General features: G+C 39.7%; 1 protein-coding gene across 3 annotated transcripts in view; it reads left to right on the top strand.

Annotated features, from left to right (window-relative positions):
* Nucleotides 1-23,823, top strand: part of C5H11orf49 (chromosome 5 C11orf49 homolog) — a 91,125-nt gene that overhangs the window by 5,313 nt on the left and 61,989 nt on the right. For all 3 annotated transcript variants that reach the window (XM_015864311.2, XM_032444683.1, XM_015864312.2), the window contains exon 2: nt 4,405-4,507. In XM_015864311.2, coding sequence (XP_015719797.1) covers nt 4,405-4,507 — 103 coding nt within the window. The remainder of the gene's footprint in view (nt 1-4,404; nt 4,508-23,823) is intronic.

The following is a 23,823-nucleotide window of genomic DNA, read 5'->3' as shown; positions in this document are numbered from 1 at the left end:
AGAGTGTATTTTGAGCACTTCAATTGAGGAGGAGGAAAATAATTAATAAAAATCAGTCTCATTATCCAGGAATTCCCACTCCTGATTTTTCATAACATTCTGCTATGCCAGGAATGAAGCAGCCAACAAAAAAACACTCGTGCATACAGTAGGTATTGCTCTGGTAGAGGGCTTGTGATCCTTTAGAAGGCATCTCTCATGACAAGCTGAGCAATAATGCAGCTAGCTGATTTGATAATTTGATAAATAAGACCCAACCTTTGCTCTTGGCTGTGGTTCTAATGCTGCTTTAAACAGAGCATTCCTGTTGACCTGTACTGATGTGTATTTTACCATCCTATATAAGTTTATTCCAGTCTGCTGGTATACTGATCTACAGGGTGAGGTTTTTTGTTGTTCTATTTTTGTCTGATTGTTTTATTGGCCTCTTAAAAAAGGCAAATCTCTTGGAAAAAAAAAGCTCCATCATGTTGCCATTGTGTGCTGAAAGGGATAACATGCAACTCAAGGGAATGGCTCTACAGCATATGTAAGTTCTTTATCCTCGCCCTCACAGCTCCTGGGCACTGCTGGTAATAAAAAAAATACAAATACACAGTATCGTTACATAAAGGTAGTATGTATTTTCTTTCTTCCTCCTGAATTTCTGACTTAGAGAATGTTAGTTCATACATTCCGTTTCACATAGTAGTATTTTCCTTTTCCTTCAAGTCTTCCCTCAAATGTCAGTGCCTGTTCTTATAATATTTTTAGTCAAACCTACAGATTACCAGGCCTGCTTGTTCTTGTAAGAAGAAACAAGTCATTCATTGGCTTACAAAAGGACTATTTTTACTACTATAATTTCAAATGTAAAAATAAATTGATATAATTTCAGTTAAAAGGAATCAGTTGGGGTTGCGTAAACTATTGTAGTGGAGAACGTAGGGATTGTGAACTGAGTGTGGGTGTATTTCTTTCTCTGTCTTTTACTTCTAAGCTGGAGGAAACTCATGTGACCCGATCAGGCCATGCTTGAATTGAACAGACAGCACTCAACCTTGAATTTGGTTTTGAGCCAAAGGGTATTAATTTCAGAATGTACTTTGTACCTTGAGCTAGTGAGGTGGGATGCTGGTGTGTGAGTGGAGTGGCAATGCTGTCAGTGCCATTCTCCCAAGTGCTGCAGTAGCTGACATGTTAGACGCATTGTAATCAGTTGTGCAGACTCTAGGTGTAATGTCACCACTAGCTGTTCATGATGAGAGTTAAACTATTCTGTGAAAGGACACCTACTTAACATCATGTCATTGGCTGCCAGAAGACTGCTCTGTGAACTTAATGCTGTTTTGTTTTTCTGTGAGAGGTTCCTGGCAGGCTTTAGGTTTGACAACAAGAAGTGGTACCTACCAAACGTGTGTGGCAGGCACACTTGATTCCATTCTAGGGTAGTTGCATGGGATTTCAAGGAAGAGTTTAGCAAAGGTGTTGCATGGTCCATTAGCTTGCATGATTTTATATGAGTAGGGAGGAGAGCTGTAGCTGGAATAAGCCACAAACAGTAAATGATGAGAATGATGTATGTGGAAGCTGCAGTAAACTGGAATTGTGTCAGAAAGACAATGAATAGAGAGATCAGGTTGTAATTGTAGCATTTTGTGAGCATTTGAACTTTCCATTCTAATTTGGACTTGCTGCTTTATTTCCAAGTTGGTCAAAAAAATAGGAGCAGCATCTATAACAATACAACATTAACTCCCTGGATTTTCAAAGAGTTTGAAACAGTATTAAAAGCTATGAATCATCATGTTTATTTTGCATTGGACCCTGTGGATTTTTAACTTTGCACTTACATAAATAGGTAATGTTGCCGTATAGTTCCAATGTTTGTTATGGAAAGTACCCTTTATATAAATTATGGCACTAATGTTTTGCTCTAACTAGACCCCTGGCATTTCATTTTGTCTCTCTGGCCTGCTAGAACCTGCCCATAAATTATTTTTTTTATGACTGTTCTGTGTAGGATAGAGTTGGTTGGGCTACAAAGCATAATGCTTGTACCACTCTGTGGAACTCGTCAGCCAGAAAACAGGAAGCCAAAGCTGGGATTTGATTTGGCAGCGTGAACCATGCTACCTGGAAAACAGCATAGCAGATGAAGTGTCAAGGAAAGAGGCTTCTTAAGTAGACTGCAAGTGCTGTTTTTCTTTTTAGCTTCTCTGCTCATAGTTTTCTTCCCTCCCCCACTTCCCTATCTGCCTTTTGGGAAATAAGGAGAGATAATCTTTACCAGGATCCTGAGACCACACAGCAAAAAGTTTTATTTATAATGTCCTTTTTTCAGTGACAGTATTCATCAGTAACCCATACATAATTGTGTACTATTTTAAGGGTGTCAGAAATATCTGAAATTCTGTGTTGAGCATTAATTTATCCTCCAGGAGCAGACTCAAAGGTATTTGTTAGGAGAGGTCAGTCTTAGCGTGATATGTAGCACTGTGGGGACCATACCTGTTTACTCCTTTAGGCGTTTAGGAGAGAGGTTAATAACTGTAAAGAAGTGGAATAGCAAAAGAAATGTGTGTTTCACTGGTAAGGGCTCTTCTACAACAGGGAGCATATACATCCCTAGAACATTTAGAAAACAGTTTTGCAGTTGAGTAGGAACATATTGTGGACTGAGAGGAGTGGAAGCCTGTTTGCTAGTGTGGTTTCCTGACTTAATCTGGTACTGCTGACAGCTCTAGAGGGGCCTGGGAAGATGTTTCTGGGTGCAAGATGGGCTGCATAATGAAGAGGGAAGAAGGATGGGCTGAAATAAAGTTACCCAGCTGCTGTTATCTTAAGACTGTGACTGAGCTGCACGACTCATTCTTCCCTCAGGGGACACAGGTGCGCAGAGCTATTTTTCTTTAATCACTCACATAAATTTATTCCTTTGCATTAAAATAATTAAATAAAGCTACGCCCTGTATCTTTTAGTGCCAGATAATATCTTTGAACCTTTGGCTCACCATTTTGCTATCAGCTGCAAGGTGTTTTCCAGGGTGTGCTTAACCAATTTTACCATTGTCCTAAAAAGTGTTCTAGTCAGAGAAATCCCCTGATAGCAATCAATGTTCATACATACTTTTAATCACTGTATCCACTGGGAATAATCATTTCCGGGCCTCTCTTGAAGCCCACCTGCCCCACACTAAGATGAAAGGGACTTCCATGTTGTGCATCAAGTGGCACAGGCTTGATGCCTACCAGGATATTAAGCACAAATTAAAATGGTTTGAAGAATATTGATGTGGGTCTGTGGTTGGCCAGTTGCTAGTTGAGGGGAGTGATGCTGCCAAGTCTGGAACAGATTGGCAAGGAGCAAGAACAGCCTTCGCCTTTCCTATATCCCCTAAGGGCCTTCTCCTGCTCTTTTTAGGACACGACACTACTTGCAAAGGTGCAGTACCATACGTGTTTAGGATGGAGGTGTGTGCTTTGGGAACAGGGCTTGTGTGCTTTCCAGGTTAGGAACAATTTTCCTGGGTTCGTTATGACTTGTTTTCTGATTGTTGAACTTGTAGGTTTGGAAAGTCTACTGCTTGTGCATCACGCCAGACTCAGCTCTTTGTTCCTCCGAGTTGATTTCCAGCCAAGAACATCAAAGGCACTCAGTGGCAAATCTGTACTGTTTCCTTCCTGGCAAATGCTTGATTTCTTCAGTCTGCCCCCTGCAGAAGCAGCAAAATTGTTTGTCTTGTACAGTCTTACTCAGAAGACTTGCTAGTGTGGTTGGGTACTGGCAGATCTGCCTCTTCTGAAACCTCCTCAGGTTTGGTTTAGGCAGTTACTGGGGACTAACTGTTGAGCAGTATAAATCTCTCCTGGTACTGAGACCTGTTCTCTACCTGCCACTCCAAGAACATTTATTGATGTTTGTGTGGAAACAGATGTAATTTTATTTACACCTTTAGAGAAAACTTTACAGAACAACCTTAAAGCTACTTGGCTTTGGTAAGCAGGGAGGGGCAGGGAACACCTAAATCTCTACAACGACCTCATTGATCTAGCATTGGTGATTTGAATACGAAATATGGCTGTGACTCAGAAGAGATGAAGACCTCCTCTTGGATAAGCATTTTCCAGCATGGCTGTCTCACAGCTCTATCTCTTCTTCCTTCACTTGCAGAATCTGAAAGGATTTGAAAAAGGGTCCACACTGTTAATGACTAACTGTGTAGCCAGGAAAGACAGCAGGAATTTAGGTCAGGAGTTCTGCTATCTGTATCTGGAAGAAAAAAAAACAACACTCTGGTTTCTAAATGAGGGAACAAATACTGATTGGTTTGTTTTGTAAGGCCCCAGCAAGGCTGGTCTGGCTCTGGGCTTTGCAGGCCCCTTGTATTCTAATTTCTGTCTCTTACTATCTTTTATTTGCAGCTCAAAGACATGTCCTCACGTACATGGAGGATGCAGTGAGCCAGCTGCTGGAGAACAGAGAAGATATTAGTCAGTATGGCATTGCCAGGTTCTTCACTGAATAGTAAGTACATCAGGATACTGCCAATAGGGCCAGCCTGAGGGAGGCTTTTGGAAACAGGCAGGGTACATGGAGAATGGAGCTGGACACATGCTGATTATGTTGTGAATGCTAGATTTCACTAGGTTAGCCAAGGGCTGCCTGAGTACGTCTCAGAAACGTGCATGGGTTTTCATACAGTTTGGTACCTCTCCTGTTACATTCATGTGAAGCGGCCACTTTGGGAAATGAAGCCTTTAAAAGCATATAGAAAACCAAACCCTGCTTGGCTTAATCAGAGCTGTTAGCCAGTTTTAAAAGCAGGGATTGTTTCTGGTTTCAGCAGCACTCATTCTTTTTTTGTTTGGATTCAAACTGTTTTGTCCCTTGTGTAATTGTTACTGTGTTGAATGCTTTAATAGAATGTCTCGTGCTCCCCCGCAACCTGCGTAAGTCCTTAAAAATGAAAATAATTATTAGCACGGATTATCTTTTCCTACTAATTTGGGAAGTTGTTGCTTTTATTTCTTCATTTTGGAGGGGGGAGTTGAAACTGTGCTGATCTCCAGTGTTGTTGATGTTGACTCAGCCAATCACTGTATGTTTCGCCAACTTGATGTCTTACACAATGCTTAAAAGTGTTCCGGCAGCTTCATTAAAAAATCTGTTGGTAATGGGTGTGCTTGCAGTTGGTGTGCTTCAGTCTGTCTTTTTATGCCCATTTGAAAGTCTGCTCATTTGCTTCCTTTCCTGTTAAATTTTTCTTGAGACTAATAGATGTGCAGAGCAATTTGCAGAAATATCCATACTACAGCTGTGGAAGAGGATTTCAGTGCTCAGGAGAAGCTTGCTTTCTCAGCTGATCAGAGTGATGTTGGGTTATTTTGTTTGTTTTTTACTGAGGTATGATCAGGTGGATCATCTGACCTCCAAATGAGATCTAACTTCCTACTTAAGCTGTCTGGACAGCTTAGGTTATATTTTCCAGCCCCATGTGTATTTCAAACTTAGAAATATCTGAGATTCTCTCTGGTAAATTAGTAACTAAAATAAGTTATGCAGCAAATCTGAGTGGGAATTCCTAAAGCTTTTTTATTATTATTATTATTGTTTTTTTAATATTGAGACAGAGTAGCAAGCTGCTCAAGGCCAGTGTGGTTTCAACCATGCTTGGCAGGGGAAATAAGATACAGGCCATCTTGCTACATCTGTTTATGTAACAGATCTTTTAGGTAGATGGCACTGTAAAAAGGAAATATGTTTTTTAGCTCTCACGAAAGTACTCATCTTTCACTTTAAAGAAATCATCCCAATGACAAAATGCAACACTTCTTTGTATAAATGCCTTTATTCTGTGGAATTAAGAAAAATCTAACAGGGAAATGACGTTGTCTTGTTCTACTGTTACTCTGTAGCTCAGCATAACTGGAGTAAAAATTGACTTTAAAAGACCTTCAGAACCTATTTTAGAATAGATAAAGTACTTGGTTTTACAAGGATATTTATGTACATGTGTATATGTGTACATGTATGTGTATGTAGCCTGAACACTAAATACATTCCATTTCTGTGGACTATCAAGGTATAAAGATTAAAAAATAAAAATCAGTGCATGGTATCTGGAATGCAACTCTTATTGCACAAACAATACACTTCCATGATGTGAGCAAGTTGCAGGGCTAGTAGTCATTGTTAGGTGATGGCTGTAGAGAATTAATCGGTGGCAGTAGTTATTAGGGATAAATAAAGATACAATCTTGTGTTCTTGATATGACTGGGAATCATGATGTACCATCTGATTCAGGTGACTTTCCACAGAAGTAAAACTGAGATTAATCAGCTGAACAAATAGTAAACAAGTGCTTAAAGATAAAGAGCATGACTGTAATGACCTCCACCCACATCAGGGTTTGTTTACCAGGACTGAAAGCAAGGTGACTGTGCAATACCCAGCTGGAATTATTGTATCTATCCAGACTGGATTTGTTTTACACCTGCTTTCAAGTGGACATCTCAGGATGTTTTCTAAACCTTTGTGGATATATGCTTCAAGAGTTAAATAGTGGTGAAAGAAGTCTTCCACACTTAAATTGAAACTGCCCACACCACTTCTCTGCAGTATTTCTTCCTTCATCATGGCCTGTTTTCTCTTCACTTCCTATTCCTGTTCTGCTTCTGAAAGAATACATGGTAATGCAAGATCATTATAACAAACAGAACTGTGAGCATAGAGCACAACCCTGTGATGGACTTAGGTGCTTATGTTTTTCCCAGTTACTTTCAAATACGTGAATTTCTAAAATGGCTCCATTCACACTGAGCATTTCATGGAGCTTTTTATTTCCTGAAAGATGGGAATAGAATATGTTTGTTTGTTTCACAAGTAATAAGGAACTTGTCACTCTTTTTTTTTTTTTTCCTTTTAGTGGTATGGGTAGAATTTAGCAGATGACATTGTGTCCATGACCCAAAGCACAAACAGCCTTAGTAATTTGCAGAGCTGTGAAACAATTATAATGTGAAATGTGTGAACCCATATTAGAAGTAGACAATAAATGATCAGAAATATGAATGTAGATAGAACAGGAAGTTTCCCAGAGCTTAGTGTTAAGCTCCTGCTGCCCAGTGGAACTGTACCCATCCACCTGACTGAACTCCACTGCTTTGTACTGCTCTGTCAAGCAAATCAATACAAATCTTCTGTAGTTCTGCCAAGATAATGAAGTTTGTGTGTCAAGTATGGTCTCTACATAGTAAATCTTTTTAGAGGGTACACTGTACAATAGCAGTGTTCCATGGACCCCTCTGACTGGATTCATCACAGAGGGGTGATCATGGCTACCTATCACGTATCCCTCATGCATTGCAGTGCCCTGCCTCACTGTGAGTCACTTGAAAACATTGTAGTAGTTATAACAGCTACTTTGTAGGTAATCATTAAGAAAAGATTCCGTTTTGGGGGAGATTTAGATTATCTGACTGAAATTTCAGAGTTGAAAAACTGTGTGGTCATACAGCTCTCTATGTATGGATCAAGCTGGAAATGTTTTGCAGGCAATAAGTTGTTCCTAGTTCAGGAAATGAAAACAGTTCTGTATTAAACTGCTATCCACAGCTGAGCACTAAGATTGCTGATTGTAGAGGGCTGACCCTCTTCTTTACAGCTCTCCTTCCAGAATATTTTTAGTCTTCAAGGATATTTTTTCTCCCACTTTATTCATTTGCTCATTTGTCCCAATCATGTGGACATCTGCTTTCAATCTTGCGAGTTCTCTGAGGCTTCTCTCATCTGACTCACTCCTGATTCTTACAAGAATAGGGCTCAATCACCCTTCTGCCAATTAATCCGCATCTTTTACCTAAAAGAGTAAAATCGTGCCTCTCTCAGGACTGGTTTGGATTTTATAGATTTGCTGAAATGCTACTGGTGTTTGTTCATTGCAAACCCAAGAAATCTCTGCTTTGCTTCTGAATCTCCATGAAATGCAGACTCTTGAAAGCCCTTTGTGTAATTACAGACTAATGCTGCTTTACTTCTTCCAACCTAAACTCTGAGCCAGCGTATCTTAAAGGGACACGTTCCTCCTATACATTATTTATCATCCTGTTTTCTTGATTGTTCCTGTACTGAAGAAAAACAGGGCCCCTGTGCTAATGCATTTGATCACTCAGCGGGAATGTGCGTTGTGTTCTACTTTAAATTTTCTGAGATCTTAAAGGGAAGCTGTGTGCTTATTTCACTTTAGCTGGAAGAAACAGCAAAAACTGTCCTTGACCAAAAAACTTTTAGTAATTTTAGTTGTTTGGTTTTTTTTTCTATGGCAATAGTTGGCTTGAAACTTTCTCAGTTTGCAGATAGATACCCCACTCAGTTCAAGGCTCTTTTAAAAGGTTATTTTTTGTTTTGTTTTGTTTTTCATGTACTTCTCCCAGAGCACTTCTTGTTTTCCCTTGTTTATAGTGAAATGTCTTCCCATCCATGTGCCAGTTGCAGGATGACTGAGAAAGACATCTTGCTGTTTGCATGCAGATGCATCGCCACCACCACTGGGCTCTGTGCTTACTGACTGATGTCCAAGATCCCCTTTTTCTGTAAGGGATATTTCATCCAGGTCTAACTTGAAGTATCCCTGCTGGATCTTGTTCACATTTGCGTGCTTTCTGATGACAGTTTTGATAATATCTATTTAAGAAGTTACCTGCAGTGTGCTTGTTTGTTGGGAATGGTGGTTAGATGTTGCATTTAGGTCCTTTAGAATAGATATTTAGTTTAAAATGCTGGACTAAACTTTTTATGCAGAGGAATGCTTATTTAATTCAGAGTAAAAGGATTGGTAGTGCTGTATAGCTTGAGATCATTGGATAGAGAGTATTGAGAAGTATTTGCTTATAGTAAAGAAGGTACCTCATTTTGTCCTGCTCTCTAGATTGGCTGGAACTATTCATTCAACTTGCTCCTTAGGGACTATTGTGATACTGCTCTTTTGGCTTAATCTAGCAATAGCAGTGACACCAACTTGTTCAGTCTTGTACTTCCACGTTAAGTTACCTAGATAAATCTGTAGGGGAAACAATGTCCTCTTGTTTAAAATGGTCTCTGTACCCTTGGGGAATGGAAGAGGCAGAAGGGAAGGGCCAGAAATGGGACAGATGGATGCCTGTGAGAAATAAGCCACTCATTGGAGGCAATGCTGAATGACAACTGGAAATAAGCTGAATTATCCTCTTATAAAGAGGAGAGATTCTTAGAGCTATCTTAGAGCCTTTTTTTTTTCTTTTTTTTTTTTATCTCTCTGTGTGTGTAGGTCTTATCATCATCATCTTGCTGTCATCTGCACTGTGTCTTTCCTCTTTTCACAGTAACTTGTTCTGTCTTGTTTGCAAGGATAGTATGAGCTTGTCAAGACAGAAATTATATTGTACTGCATGTACTTTACAGCATCCACCACTGTAGAACATTTACAACTGTACAAAGCATGGAGGCATAAACAACAGGAATAGTGAGAAGGTCCTTAGGGCTTTGACGAGTTGTAGTGTATCCCCTTTTTGAGAGACAGAGACTAATTGAGTGTCATCAGCTGAATTTCTTGATAAGAATCGGGGGGAAGGTGATGTGTGTGTTTTTTTCTTTTTTCCCTATTTCTCTTCTCTCTTCTCTTTTCAGAAACTTGTATCTAGGAAGCAAAAATTCTTTCAGATACTTACAGCAAATGTTGATGTGCTCTTTAATACTATTTTTGCAATAGATGTTACATTTCACATGTTCTTCAAATCCTGTCAGAACTTATGAAGTTGTTTTGCTTGGGAAAGAATCAAAATGATCACATTCAGTGCAAGACTACTGTGAGCGTGTGATAGGTATGAATTTGCCGCTGTCAATGGCCAAGCTGTGGAGGAGTTCTTTGGGTTGAGAATCTCAGCTGGGATGACAGGAGCTTGATGGCTCCTGACAGTCTCTTACTTGGGATTCCTTGATCCCATAAGAGTGCTGTCTGTGTCTCCTTTACTCTTCAGTTATCAGAAGAGAGAGGATAAATATGTGCATTCTGAGAGACAGTGCTCGTGCCAGCAACTCTGAGGAGATTTTGCAGCTAATGTGAAAAAGTTACTCAGAAAGACATTTTGAATGTCTTTTTCTGGAGAACAGAAGGATTTACAGGGCTGAGTTTGGTGATAAATCTTTCTGGGGATCCTATAATAGTTGCATAATTCTACACTTACAGATGTGTGGCTAACAGACACAAAGCCCTTCCATTGAGGTCGATTTGTTGCTTTCCAACCTTGTTCCTATAGAGAAGTATCAGAATAGGAAAGTCTTTCCTTTGTAAACTAAGTTTCTGGCCCATAGCAGAAATGGGATTTCAGTACCACCTGCCTGCAGTGTAAGGGGTGTACATTTTGTATGATCATTTGTTATTTTAAATTGGATGAATTTTGTACAGAGCCTGTAGACGACCTGTAGCTTTTTTGTTTGTTTGTTTTTGTTTTTAAATAGCAGAAGCAGCATTTATATCTTCTTCATACCAGCAGGTTCTGCGAAGTCTTCCTTTTCCCAGAGCTGTTTCTTTGTAACAAACATTGCAACAAGTCCTAGCCTGACAAATATGTTGATTGGCTGCCATTGAGTAAACTGCTGGGAAAAAAAAAATGCATATGTTAACAGGAATGACACGCTCATTCTCACCACAGTTTGTATATGTTGATATGTTGCAAATACATTAGAAAATGTATTGATTCCCTCCCCTCTCCCCCCCTCCCCCTCACACACACACATAGTTTACAGGAGTACACATAGAAGTTTACAGGAGTGCAGATGCTTGCATGAATCTAAGCCCTTACAAGGAAATATAGAGGGGAAAAATAAGAAAGAAGAATTTTTAGTAGTAGAACAAATTTATAATGTTTGTATTTAGAAGAGCAGGTTGAATGTAGGAGGCAATATTTACTTTTAACAAGGCCTACGGTAATGTACTCCACACAGGAAACATATAATACTGTTGTGGTGACAGGAAAACCTAGAGATCTTGCCATAACATCAAATGTTAGCACTTCGTATCAGCAACTTGGCAGCGCAGGGTAGTTCTCCATGGATAAGCCTCTACTTCTGGATAGCCAAGCTGCAGTATGCTCTTGCTACTTCAACAGAGGCAATTGCAACTTCTATATGCAGTGTACTCCAAATAGGATGCCTCAAGTACGTATTCATTACATATCAGTGCCTCCTCTACTTGCTTTGTTCCTATTGCTTTTTATAATGGAAATTGTTGGTGAATAGAATACCTAAAGGAGAAATGGGCTGACTGCCTTACGGAAGACCTTTATATATAGTTAACTGTGTCTCTCTTCCTTCTTACAACCTTGAATGCTGAAAGGCAACACTGTTGCCATAAAGTTGGTGCCTTCAGTGATCACTGCATACAGAAAGTATTGGTAACTAATAACACTGGAAAACAAACATTTGAAATTTTTCAAGATTTAAAGTCCAGAAACCTGACAAATTGTGTGTTAGGACATATCTGAGTTAACTGGTGTTTGAGCTCTTCCTCTGAGCTATGTTTGAATGCATTATCCTTTGTCTACTTCCAGTTCATAATTCTGTTTATACTTCCAAATGTTTGGTGTTTCTATTGTAGTTCTAAATATTGCTAATACAGATTTGAACACATGTACTTGATCCCCAGAAGTTAATTTTGAATTATTTTTACACACTTCAAATGTGTAAATTTGTTCTTTAAAACAAGTCTGAATAACTTGAAGGGCAGTTGAAAAAAACAAGAACCCACAGAATGCTGAAAACTGGTTACTTTCATCAGAATTAGAAGGTAACAGAATTGATTTTATTGCTATGCTCTGTTTGCGATACAGTTTTCCTATTTCACCACTCCATTTGAGCTGTGTGCATTTGGCAGTGCAACAAAAGAGATATGTAAGTCATTGCAGCTCCTAAGAACATCTTTAATGAGCCTCTTGTATGTGAGCTCTTTGCGGTTATTTTGCCTTAACTTACCAGTTGAGTATTTCATATCATAGTGTCCCTTTTTGGATGGGTCTTTTTTCTTTTCCCCTCCAACTACCTATTGTTTTTCCTATATCCTCAGTATAGGACAATTACTTCCTTTTTCCTATTTTGATATTTCTGATTGAAAATCTCTGCTCTGCTTTAGTTTGAATACTTGCCTGAGCAGAAGGATCCTTCAGTCAGAATCTTATATTGTATGTCTTCCAGTGAGGAATGCTCTGGAACAGAGCTCAATGTAAAGCTAAACAGATACTCAGTGTAGAGATTGTTTGACAAACATCTTTCTCCATCATTCTGGAAAACTGCTTATTTGTGCTTGCTGAGTCGCTCAGTGTTGGAACATATAGGGAGGAAAAACTGAGACAAATAGCGACTTATCCAGAACAGATGTAGTGAGTCTATTTACAGGCTTTTGCATACAATCTGCAATGTGTATATAAAGCGGTAATCTCTTTTCATACTTGGTCACTGTCTGTAAGGGTTGGATTTCCTGCAGCTTCTGTAAATGTTTTGAAGAAAACTGTTTTAGTAACATGGAATTGGCACCTGGAATTCGGTGGAAATGCAGTAGAACTTGCAGCTTTATAAAAGCATAGTAACATAGAAAACTTGGTAACTAATGGTAATTTTTTTACTCTACAGTTTTTAGGAATTTACATGTAATAAGTCATAGTTTAATCCTTATCTGCAGTGAAATTTAAAAAATATGTTATTTTTCTCTAAGAATATTTCAGATGTCTTAAAATGCAAGAAAACTACTGCTGAATACATGATGACTTCTGCATTAACATTACCTTTCTCTATGTTACTATTTTGGCTTAGTCCTAGTATTTTTGCATAAGTCTATATTATTATATACATACAGGAGATCAATTTCAGAAGAATGCTTGGCTTCTATCTAAGTAGCCTGCTCCAAAAGTAATGCCTCCTGTTTATTTACATGGAAACTACCTCAGATTGAAAGAGTTCAGTAACACTTTTTGATAGAGCAAATCCTCAGCTATAAAACACTATTTTCCAGCATATTCATCACCATATGCTATTGGTTTTGTTGTTATTTTATTATTATTATTTTTTACCAGCAATGGCAAGAGCCTGCATGCTGTTCTCATACAAATCTGTACCAGTGGAAGTGAACCACTGCCATGGCTATCCCTGCTGAAATGCATTACCTGGTGTTTTGTGCTCACGTGCAGTGTTTAGTCTCCATAAACATTCAGGAAACATCAGTGGGTGCAATTATTTCCACATGGAGTGACACACCTTTGCTTCACATGCATTTCCATGTCAGACACCATTCTGTCAGACTGCCCCTCTGCTGCCAGCTGTCACACAGCAACAGCATGTAACAAAATATTGGTGGGAAGGTTCAACCTCTACTACCACATCACCAACATCTGCCTCTGATGTCATGGGCCAGAATAATAAAATAGGAAGCATTATTTTCAGAGCAACTGTCATCCATTCATAGGATTGTATTAAAATGTAAAGAGGTAGTTTAAGTTTTAGTTACATTTTACCTTCATCAGAAAGATTTTTAAGAAAAAAAATGGAGCAGGATTGAGGTGTCTCACATTTTGGTGTTGTTAATTTCTGGACTATAGAATGTTCTGGTCCTGCAGAAAATGTTGAGGATCATTTCTAATTGTCTTGCTAAGAATAAGTGCCTTCCAAGTATGGACATAGACAACAAATGTAAATCTTTTCCTAGCCTGGTGTACAATCAACAGACACACAGTTAGCGGGGTGTTATTGTTAGGCTGGTATTTTATAGGTTGTATAATTAGAAAGATTATTAGAAATATTATTGTGGTGGAAAGAAATAATCGAAGATAAATGAAATGCTCACTCATGTCCTAGGCTCACAGTAGAAAACTCCAAAGGGAGCAATCTCCAGAAAGAGATCCTTCCCTAGTGGCAGTCAGCCCTTAAATGGGGTCTAGGAGAGGTGCAACCAGGCTCCACCCCTTCCAGTCACACAACTGAATTGCCTTCACCTATGCTCTGCGGCTGACTCAGTGCTTGCCTCAGGTGATCAATCAGTGGTTCAGCCCATGACTCAACAGTTCCCATACACCTGGATATGCCAAGCTGTAAAAAATCAGCAAATGCTTACAGCAATGGGTTTTAATAAGGTCCTCTAATAGGATTCCTTATCCTTTACAGGATAAAATCCTTTAAATGTCTCCATATCCCCATGATTAGCAAACAGCTGTAAGCCCTATAGTTCTGTCTTGGCTGAAAAGTGCATTAAAAAACAAACAAACAAACTTATTTTAGCTTCTTTTTTCTCTCACTTTTTTTTTTTTTTAAAAAAAAACAACTATTATTATTTTCTTCTTTAATCAAGTAGGTTATAGAAATCAAATATCTCCAGAAAAACAGACTTTTGATGCTGTCTATTGATGAAACTGTACAACCTCCATAATGCATTATCCTCAGAGATTTGCAGTAATCTCATTCCTTGTAAAATTAATCCTATTGCATATCTTCAAATAAACTGGACAGCCAGTGGCTGGTCAACAGTACAGCCATGCAGTTGGAGTGAGCATTAAGTGGTTTAGCTAAGTAATCTCTAAATGCAAAATTGATGTTAATGAAAAGTGATGGAAGTCCATCTATATTAAGGAAACAGCGGTGTTCATTTTTTGCCATGATGGAAATACTGGAAGCTGCTTAGTCCTTGATGTGCTGTGTTTCTTACCAACAAAACTGAACAGGACAATGAGTATTAGTTGTAACTTTTTCCTTCTAACATTCTCCATTCTAACCAAGCCTGAAAAGAACAAATATAGGGGCTGCACACATGGTGGAACTGTATTGAATCTCCTTTGAAAATAGTTAAGAAATTATATTTCAGTGGCTTGTGGATTGTAGTCACTGTGGTGTGTTTGTGCTGCTATCTTTTAAACTAATTAAATTCTGACTGACAAAGCATAGAACTGTGTCACAATGAGATATATGGGAGACTACCTGCAGAATGGGGCAAGCAGGCTTTTACTCATGCTTATTGCTTTGGCCTCACCTTTCTGAGAAGCCTGTGTGCCTTTACTCAGCATTATGTTTTGTTCTAAACAGTACAAGATGGGTGCAATCATTCAATAAATTCAATAAATATTCAAATTCAAACTTCTCCTTCAGTGGACACTGATGTTTTGTTATCAAATTCCATCTCCAGTCAATGTCAGTTCCTTAGCTACTTCCAAAGTTGTTAAACCAGGGGAAATCTGAAGACCACAGTGTGTAGTTCTTACTTCTAACTCAGTTTCTCTTCCTTGTACCATCCTCTTTCCCATGCTTCCAGTTCTCTGAATGGTCTCTGAATCATCTTGAAACTATTTCACAGCATGACAGGAGGAGCAAAACTATTTGTTTGCTTATGAATGAAGGCAAAGAATCACAGAATCAGCAAGGCTGGAAAAGACCTACAAGATCATCCAGTCCAACCACCCACCAATCACCAATAGTTCTCACTAAACTGCATCCCACAACACAACGTTCAAACGTTCCTTGAATACCCCCAGGGTCAGTGACTCCACCACCTCCCTGGGCAGCCCATTCCACTGCCTGACCACTCTTTCAGAGAAGTAGTATTTCCTAATGTCCAGCCTGAACCTCCATTGGCGCAGCTTGAAGCCATTCCCTCTAGTCCTATCACCAGTTACACAAGAGAAGAGGCTGACCCCCAGCCAGCTCACTACAACCTCCATTCAGGTGGTTATAGAGAGCAATAAGGTCTCCCCTGAGCCTCCTGTTCTCCAGACTGAACAATCCCAGCTCCCTCAGCCACTCCTCATAAGGCCTGTGCTCCAGACCCCTCACCAGTTTTGTTGCACTTCTTTGAACACACTTCAGGGCCTCAGTGTCTTTCTTGCAGTTGGGGGCCCAAAACTGGGTACAGTTCTCAAGGTGTGGCCGCACCAGAGCTGAGTACAGGGGGACAATCACTTCCCTGTTTCTGCTGGCAACACTGTTTCTGATGCAAGCCAGGATACCATTGGCCTTTCAGTAGTGAAGTGTTCTCTTTTCATTTATTTTGGAATCGTTTTCGCTCTTCAGGTCTTCTTGGCCACCTGGGCACACTGCTGGCTCATGATCAGCCTAGCATCAATAAATACCCCCAGGTCCATTTCCTCTACACAGTCTTCCAGCCACTCTGCCCCAAGCCTGTAACACTGCCTGGGGTTGTTGTGGCCAAAGTGCAGGACCCGGCATTTGGTCTTGTTGAACTTCATTCCATTGGCTTCAGCCTGGCTATCCGCCTGTCCAGATCCCTCTGGAGAGCCTCGCTATTCCCAGGCAGATTGACACTTCCAGCCAATTTGATGTCATCTTCAAACTTACTGAGGGTGCACTCAATGCCCTCATCCAGGTCATCAATAAAGATACTGAAGAGGACAGGCAGGTTGGTCAAGCAGGACCTGCCCTTTGTGAACCCATGCTGGCTGGGCCTGATCCCCTGGTTGTCCTGCACTTGCCACATGATCTCCCTCAAGACAATCTGCTCCATAACCTTCTCTGGCACTGAGGTCAGGCTAACAGGCCTGTAGTTCCCCAGGTCCTCCTTACAACCCTTCTTGTAGATGGGAGTCATGTTGGCAAGCCTCCAGTCTTCTGGGACCTCACAAGTCAACAAGGAGCTCTCAAAGATGATGGAAAGCGGCTCAGCTACCACCTCTGCCAGTTTCCTCAGCATACTTGGGTGATCTGGCCCCATGGACTTGTGGCAGTCCAGTTGGAGCAGGATGTCTCTGACTGTTTCCTCTGGAATCGTCAGGGGTTTTGTCTGCCTGGGGTTCTTGACTACCAGGTCAGAGAGTGGAGTACCCTGAGGATAACCAGTCTGATCTTTAAAGACAGATGTAAAGAAGTCATTCAGAAACACTGCCTTTTCCTTATCCTCTGTGGTCACATTCCCAGCCCTATCCAGTTAAGAGCGGAGACTCTCCTTAGTCCTCCTCATACTGTTGATGTATTTGTAAAAGAGTTTCTTGTACCTTTTTACCCCAGTGGCCAGGCTGACTTCAAGCCGTGCTTTTGCCCCTCTGATTTTCTCTCTACACATCTTATCAAGAATGGAGATCATGGCTGTGTGTTAATAGTGCTTGTAGAGGACTTAAATCTCCCATGCTCTCAGAGTATTGAAGGTTCAATAAGGAATTCTTACCATAGAATGACTACCTAGACCAGTTTGAACAAATACTAAATATATTAGCTGGGGAGCTAAGAGCTTCCTTTGTGTAATTCTGGATACATATATATTTCTTTTCTTAACATGTTTGGGGTAAAAGGAGGGTTTTTGAGTGCAGCTGGGTAGCAACATACAGTGATCTCCATAAAACCAGTTACAATGGTATTCACACAGCCATCTCTGTGGTGGGCAACATGCTGTGGTTTTGTGTTGTACTGTAAAAACTAAACCTCTGTTTATTCCAGCAAGACATTTCTAGACTCATTGAAACACCATGTGGTCTGAAATTACCTGATCAGACTGAAAAAGCTACACTTAGTGATTGATGCTTATCTCTGAAGCTTCATTACTTTTCCCTAAGTACCTTAGAGGACTTCTGCATGGTTATTTACCATCTTCCATTTACCGTATTCTATTGTACACCCTTCCCATCTTCCTGAATACTAGATTTCCCAGCTCATAACTCTAAGAAGCAGCTTTATTTCAGAGTAGAAAGGGGTCTCAATATGTGGCCTATTATATCCATATCAGCTTGCCTTACTCTTTTCAAACAGCTATTGTGTTTTAATAGGTCCCTGCCTGGCAGGGAGAGTCCTTAATTCCTACTATGTAAGAATGGCCAGCTTGAGTTACAGCAAACTGCAGGATGCTGCTCTGATCAAAAGGCCTCTGTTTTTAGAGATTCCTCCCCAGCCCTTATTTGCTGCACTTTTTTTTTTTTTAAATCCTGGGCTAATAATTCAACATGGTAAGGTCATTTTAGCTTTTCTTTAGAAAACTTCAAGGTGTTAAATTACTGACCTAGCAGAGAAGAAATCAAGGGAGAGGACTCTAAAAAGATAAAGGGATTCCGGGTAATAAAGAGCAAGCACAGCAACTCCTTTCATCCTTTCCTTCTCCAGAATCAGTAGACTGGCCTCAGAGGGTTTGTTTTGCTACAAAGCAACATAAGAAGGTTTGTTCACTGCCTACTCTGAGCTGTGTCACAGGTGCTGTGCTTCATTTCCTTTCATATAGTACCTGGGATAATCTCTGCACCATCTGTACTAATGCTGCCATGAATGCAGAGATTTCTGTGTCTGTACAAAAAAGGCTGAAAACAAATTGGAAGCATTTGTGTCTCTCCTTTCCACACCCTTCAGCTGAAATAAACTTGAGTGGGAGAGACAGAAAGCATAGCAAAAAGTCCCAACTATTTGCAGTGTTACATCACTCACCAATATGTTAAGTGTTAATGATTTCCTATATTTTAGGATATTTCCTTAAAGCCAGCCATCAGAAATAACTTTCAGCATCTGTTTCATCTTAACACTACTAGCACATTTCAGTGGAAGTGCCTAAAAAGTACTGTTAATTTCATTATAGGATGATGTTGATGTCCTCGAGGCTGACTTCATTCTCCCAAATATTGTTATCCATGGAATTTTAAAAAGCACTCTGTACAACAGCTTTGCATTGAGGTATGCTAATGTTCCTACACTACCTTCCAAGAGTGATAAGGAAGGAAATAAGCCAATGATTGGTCTGCATATTGCACATAGTCTAGTAAACTTAAACTGATATGTGAAGAACAGTGATCTTATGTTAAACCACGTTCATTCAGCAGTAATTTATTCACAGCAGCAGTGAAGCTGGGATTTTTTTTTTTCTCTGGTGCTTGCTATTTCAAGTGTTCCTTCTCAGGGCTCATTCCAGGCAAGGTAAACCTCACTTTGCTATTATAGAGCGTAGTCTTGGGGTGAGAGTGATTGGTTGCTTGGGGATGCTTTAAAGTGTGTGGATGAGTTATTTAACAACAGAAATTTCCTGAATTTTAAAACCTTTTGAGTTCCAGTATTTTCTATTGCTAGAGCTAGTTCTTTGTTACCCATTGTACGATAGTCTCTAATCCTAATACTCCTGATTATCCTTACTTACTGTGCTTTTGGTAGCAACCAAAAAGCACAGTAAGTGCTTGGAGCTCGTGACCTGGGTTCCTTTCAGAGGAACTAAATTGGAAGATGTGTTCCAACTGCAAATGAGCATGCAGTCCATGGGACCAAACTTGAGCTAGTTTCAATCAAATGCTGAAATACCCAAAGTGTTGATATCAAGTCCTCTGTGCTGTTTCTCCCTACAAATGTTTCACTCAGTCTAGCCGTAGCCTCTTTGAGTTCAGCCTCTTATTTTCACTTAAGGCACTCAGTTGTCTATTAATGACTTGGACACTGGGAAGAAAGGTTGGGGAGGGAAAAAGAGGTGCTCTTGCTGGAGAAGCAGCATAATTCTTCAAAGTGAGTTTTCCCTGTTTCATCATGATCTCAGTGGAAAATGCAAACAAACAGTATGCTGTAAGTTAAGGAATGTTGGCCCTTGTTTCTTGCTGTCTCTTTAGTAGAGAGGAGGTCCTATTCATTCCTTCAGCTCTCTGCATGGTAGCCAAAGGTGGTACCTGCTAAGGGGACAGCAGGACCACGACAAGCTCTTCTGTCCTTCTTGGGGTCAAACAACTCTCACTGCATTGTGCATAGTTGGCTTTGCCAAAGTTCAGCAGGCAGAGGCTAACTACTGTAGTGAGTTTCAATTGGGATGTTACCATAGCATCCTGGGACTTTTACAATCTATTTAGAGGTCCAAAGGTTTGAAAAGAGTGCTTGAAAGTTTCTGAACTCTGGCAAGTTGCCGAAATGTAATTACACAAAAGACAAAGCCCCACTGAAAGCAGCTCTGTTTGGAGAAGCAGCACCTGAGTGCTAGAGTTCCCAGCAGAGCCATTTCCAAGGACTGGGGCTGTTTTATTGCAATCTCTTCCTAAAACTCCTCTTTTCTTCCTCTGCCGTGCATGTGCGGTCCCACAAGTGCAGACAAGATGTGCTGCAAGGTGCTGCTTTCTCAGCAGTGCTATTAGGAGGGATTTGGTGCTGTGGTTTAGCTGCTCTAGGGTTTGTGAGGGTAAAGGGTGACAAAACAAGACCTTGAAGTCCCGAGTGCAGAAACTTCTTCAGAGTTTCCAACTGAGCAAAAACTTTGCTCTATTTTTTTTTCTCATCTTTCTCCAGGATGTCCTTTAAGTGTATGCAGGAAGCTGTTTGGTTAATGGAGTATCTGGTCAGGTAGCAATTCTTGTGTGAAATATGAGTGTTGTAATGAACTGAGATTACCTAAGGAACATTTGATTCAACTTCTAGTCTCAGTTTCTGCAAGACAAATAAAATCATGTCATTTTTAACTTTTGTTAATGTTCTGATTTGCCTGTGCTGTTTCCTGGTAACAGAAAGCCAAGGCAAACATTAGGTCTGCAGTAGGAGGCTTTGAAACCTGCAGCCTTGTTAAAAGGATTCTCTGCAAATGACCACAGTAAAACCTGAAGGGGGGAAAAGAGGAGTTAACCAGATAAATGAGAAGTTATTTTTTTCTGCTTATGCTTCCAGGTTTACAGACCCACTTTTAACTGAATGAGGACAAATTAATAGTGTGTTAAGATGCTCTACTTTGGTTGTAAGTCTTTCTTCTGCACAAACACACTGCTAAGCTCTGACCACTTGACCTTGCAAGAGGAATGGGTTTTTCAGTGGGAGGAAAGAAAAGAGAAGACTGAGCAATCCTAAAGGAGGAATCTCAGCAGCTGTTAAGCTTGCTGATAAAGTTGGAACTGTTTGTTGCTGTTGTTATCTTGCTTACTTAAGCTGCTCCTCCGGAGTGGTATCTTGTTTTATTTCAAAAGAAACTGAAAATACATCCCTGCAAACATTTATAAAATTATAGGTAATGTGACAGTCATACCACGTACATGCAGTTGTAATAACTGCAAGAGCTTTTGGTAGTCTTTTTCTTTTTGTAGGGTTTACCTGCAGGTCACGTCCACTTGCCATGTTCATGGTAGCTTCATCTCTGTGCAGCTGTTAAGAAAAAGATGACTGAGTTATTTTTGCACTTATTTTGCTACCAAAAAATAATTGTAAATATTTTTATGCATGTTGTTAGTTCAAAAAGTAAAATTCCTGTCCCTTGAGTTGATGTTGCTCCTGCATAAGGCCAGACATGTCGATTTGTCAGTAGTCTGCCTGCTGGATAGCTCAGCTGTGAGCTGTGGGAGGTGGCTGTTTCCTTTAAGCTGAGTAGTTACAACCTATAAAAAGGAATTTATAAAGTAGAATCTCTGAAATGTAGCAACTTAACAGGTATTAAATTCTAACTCCTGTAGTTGCAGACTTGAGCTTTTTATGAAGAATCTTCCCATTGTATAACTGAACAAAATTTTATTGCAAGACTTGAGGAATTAAAGAAATATTGTACCACTTTCACTCAACTAGCTGATGGCACTTAGCTGTCATTACATCCATATGTGCTGATGTTCCAGCATACCCATCCATTCTTATAACTGAATAAGTATCAACAAATTATATTATACTTTTCTGCTCAGTAGTTTTAGAGCCGTGCCATGCTGAAAACATGAGTGATCTGAGTTTTCACTTATTAGGGCTAAGAAGCAATATAGTAGGGCTGTCTCCTGTGAGTTAATAGTATGTTAGCTTCATGTCTGAACCTTTCCATTATGGATGTGCCAGGATTTGCTTCCAGATAGGGCAGGTACTGCAGTTGTTCTGAGCAACATAATTTAGGTGCATTTAGATGTGTCGTTGCACAGCTAACCCTCTCCATTTCTTCCTCAGATTTAAACTTCTCTGACTGTTCTGCAGTTCTGTGATTCTTTCTCATTCCCTCGGGGATCTAAACAAGCATGCTCTTGCCTACATCTTCTTTCTCTTCCTAGAAATCTCCCTTATATGTGTCATCCTTTTGAATGCTGCCTCCTCCAATTATACAAAGTTTCTTCATTTTCTCATTTATATCCCTCATTCTTCCATCAGCCTGTCAAATCCTTGGTAAAACAATGAAAATAAGAAATGAAAAAAGTCTTATAGGCTATGGTTTGAGATGAGAGGATCTGAAATCCCATTTCCAGCTTTGTCACAGTCATCTTGTGTGAGTTAAAGCATGTTCCTTTCCATTACTCTGTACTCATTCCCTCTGAAGCAGTGAGCTAGAGCACTTTGTAATGAATACTGTTAGCTTACAATGAGAGTCACAGAAGCCTTTCCTCTAATTTTGTTGTATTTTGATCAGTCGCAGTGTATACTTACTTAAGTCAAGTCAGTTGGCACAGCAACTGTGCTTTTCTCTGACTTGCACAGCACTGGTTTCATAAATATGAAATAATTTGTTTGTTCATTATGTTTACAGAAGGAGTATTTCTAATTCCAAACTTCAAAGATCATGAATGTTTCTTAATCATAATGTGATTGTTTGTACTTATTTTGCACGAATTTCCTTCTGAATGGGAGGGCCAGAACCAGTGCTTTCAACACATGGCAGAAAGTTTTGATTTCTGAGACATAAAAGAACAAATTCAAATTCTTACTTGAAAAGTTACATTGGCCTTTCTCAACCCTCCCATCCCCCCAGCTGATACCTGACTTTAATTTTGCTTATCTCGGGTATAATTCCCTCTCAAATGTGAGACTCCTTTCTGAGCTAGGAAGCATTAAAAGGTGATTCACACTAGTTATATTTAAGGGGATGATTTTAAAATTGCAAGTTGAAAGATTTCCCACTGACCACTGGATTTTGTGTAAAGCAGAAATGCTACCTACAGAGAGGTTCTGCTATGATGAAAATAAGCTTATATCTTTTTCATTACTTCTCTAAATTGTCTTCATTCTCTTTCATTAATTCTCTAAATTCATGTGGGCAAGTTAAGCTGCTGTCCCAAGTGAATATTTTTAATGATCTCTCTGGAGTGTTTGAATGCTTTGTCCCACATGCTTGATTCAGAGAGAAGTGCACAAAATCCATCTCTGAGGCGACTCTATCATTGTACCTTTGGTATATAATGTTTGTATTTGCATTTCTATTGTTCTTCCATGCTGAGCTTCACATACCCAAAGGAGAGCTTCTTATACTTCAGAGAAAGCATTTTAAGACAAATGTTTGCTATAATTAAAGTTAGCCTAAAGCACTTACAACTCAAATATGAGAAATCTGCACTAAAATACAGGAGTCTGAATATCAAATTGACTTTCCATTGTAATGGTCAGGTATTATTTTCAAAATGCACTAGTGCAGATTGCCACTTACGGGAGTGCCAGGCTACTTTTCTTGACTCCTGAAGTAGATTTTTTTTACATCTAATACAGTCATGTCTCAGTTAATTAACCTAAAAATGACATCTTGAGGTTTCTGTTAAATACTTTTTTGTTTTGTTTTGTGGCTTCAAGGAAAACTGTGGTGAGAATGGCAACGAAATATAAATGATGCTAAAAGAAAGAGCATCTTCTGATCAGATAAACAACAGTAACTCTTAGCCGGCCATTTTCTAGTGTGTTGGTCTCAAGACTTTAAATGGCTCTTGGACACCCCTTGCTGGGATGCTTTAGAATGAATTTTACTTTCACAAACCTCTAATTCCTATAATTAAGTTCCATTGTGCGGTTTTTGCCAATAGCCTTGTCTCTAGAGGACAGATGGATATAAGCTTTAGAGACTTGGTTTCACAAAATAAAACTGCCAGTGGTTTTTTTGCTACTGTTCCAGCTGGCCTCAGAACATTCACAATGGTTCAGCTTTCTAACCTTTTCTTGTTTTTACTTG

The sequence above is a fragment of the Coturnix japonica genome, chromosome 5, assembly GCF_001577835.2.
Source record: "Coturnix japonica isolate 7356 chromosome 5, Coturnix japonica 2.1, whole genome shotgun sequence".
Lineage (NCBI taxonomy): Eukaryota > Metazoa > Chordata > Aves > Galliformes > Phasianidae > Coturnix > Coturnix japonica.
This window is presented reverse-complemented; position numbering and strand designations above follow the sequence as displayed.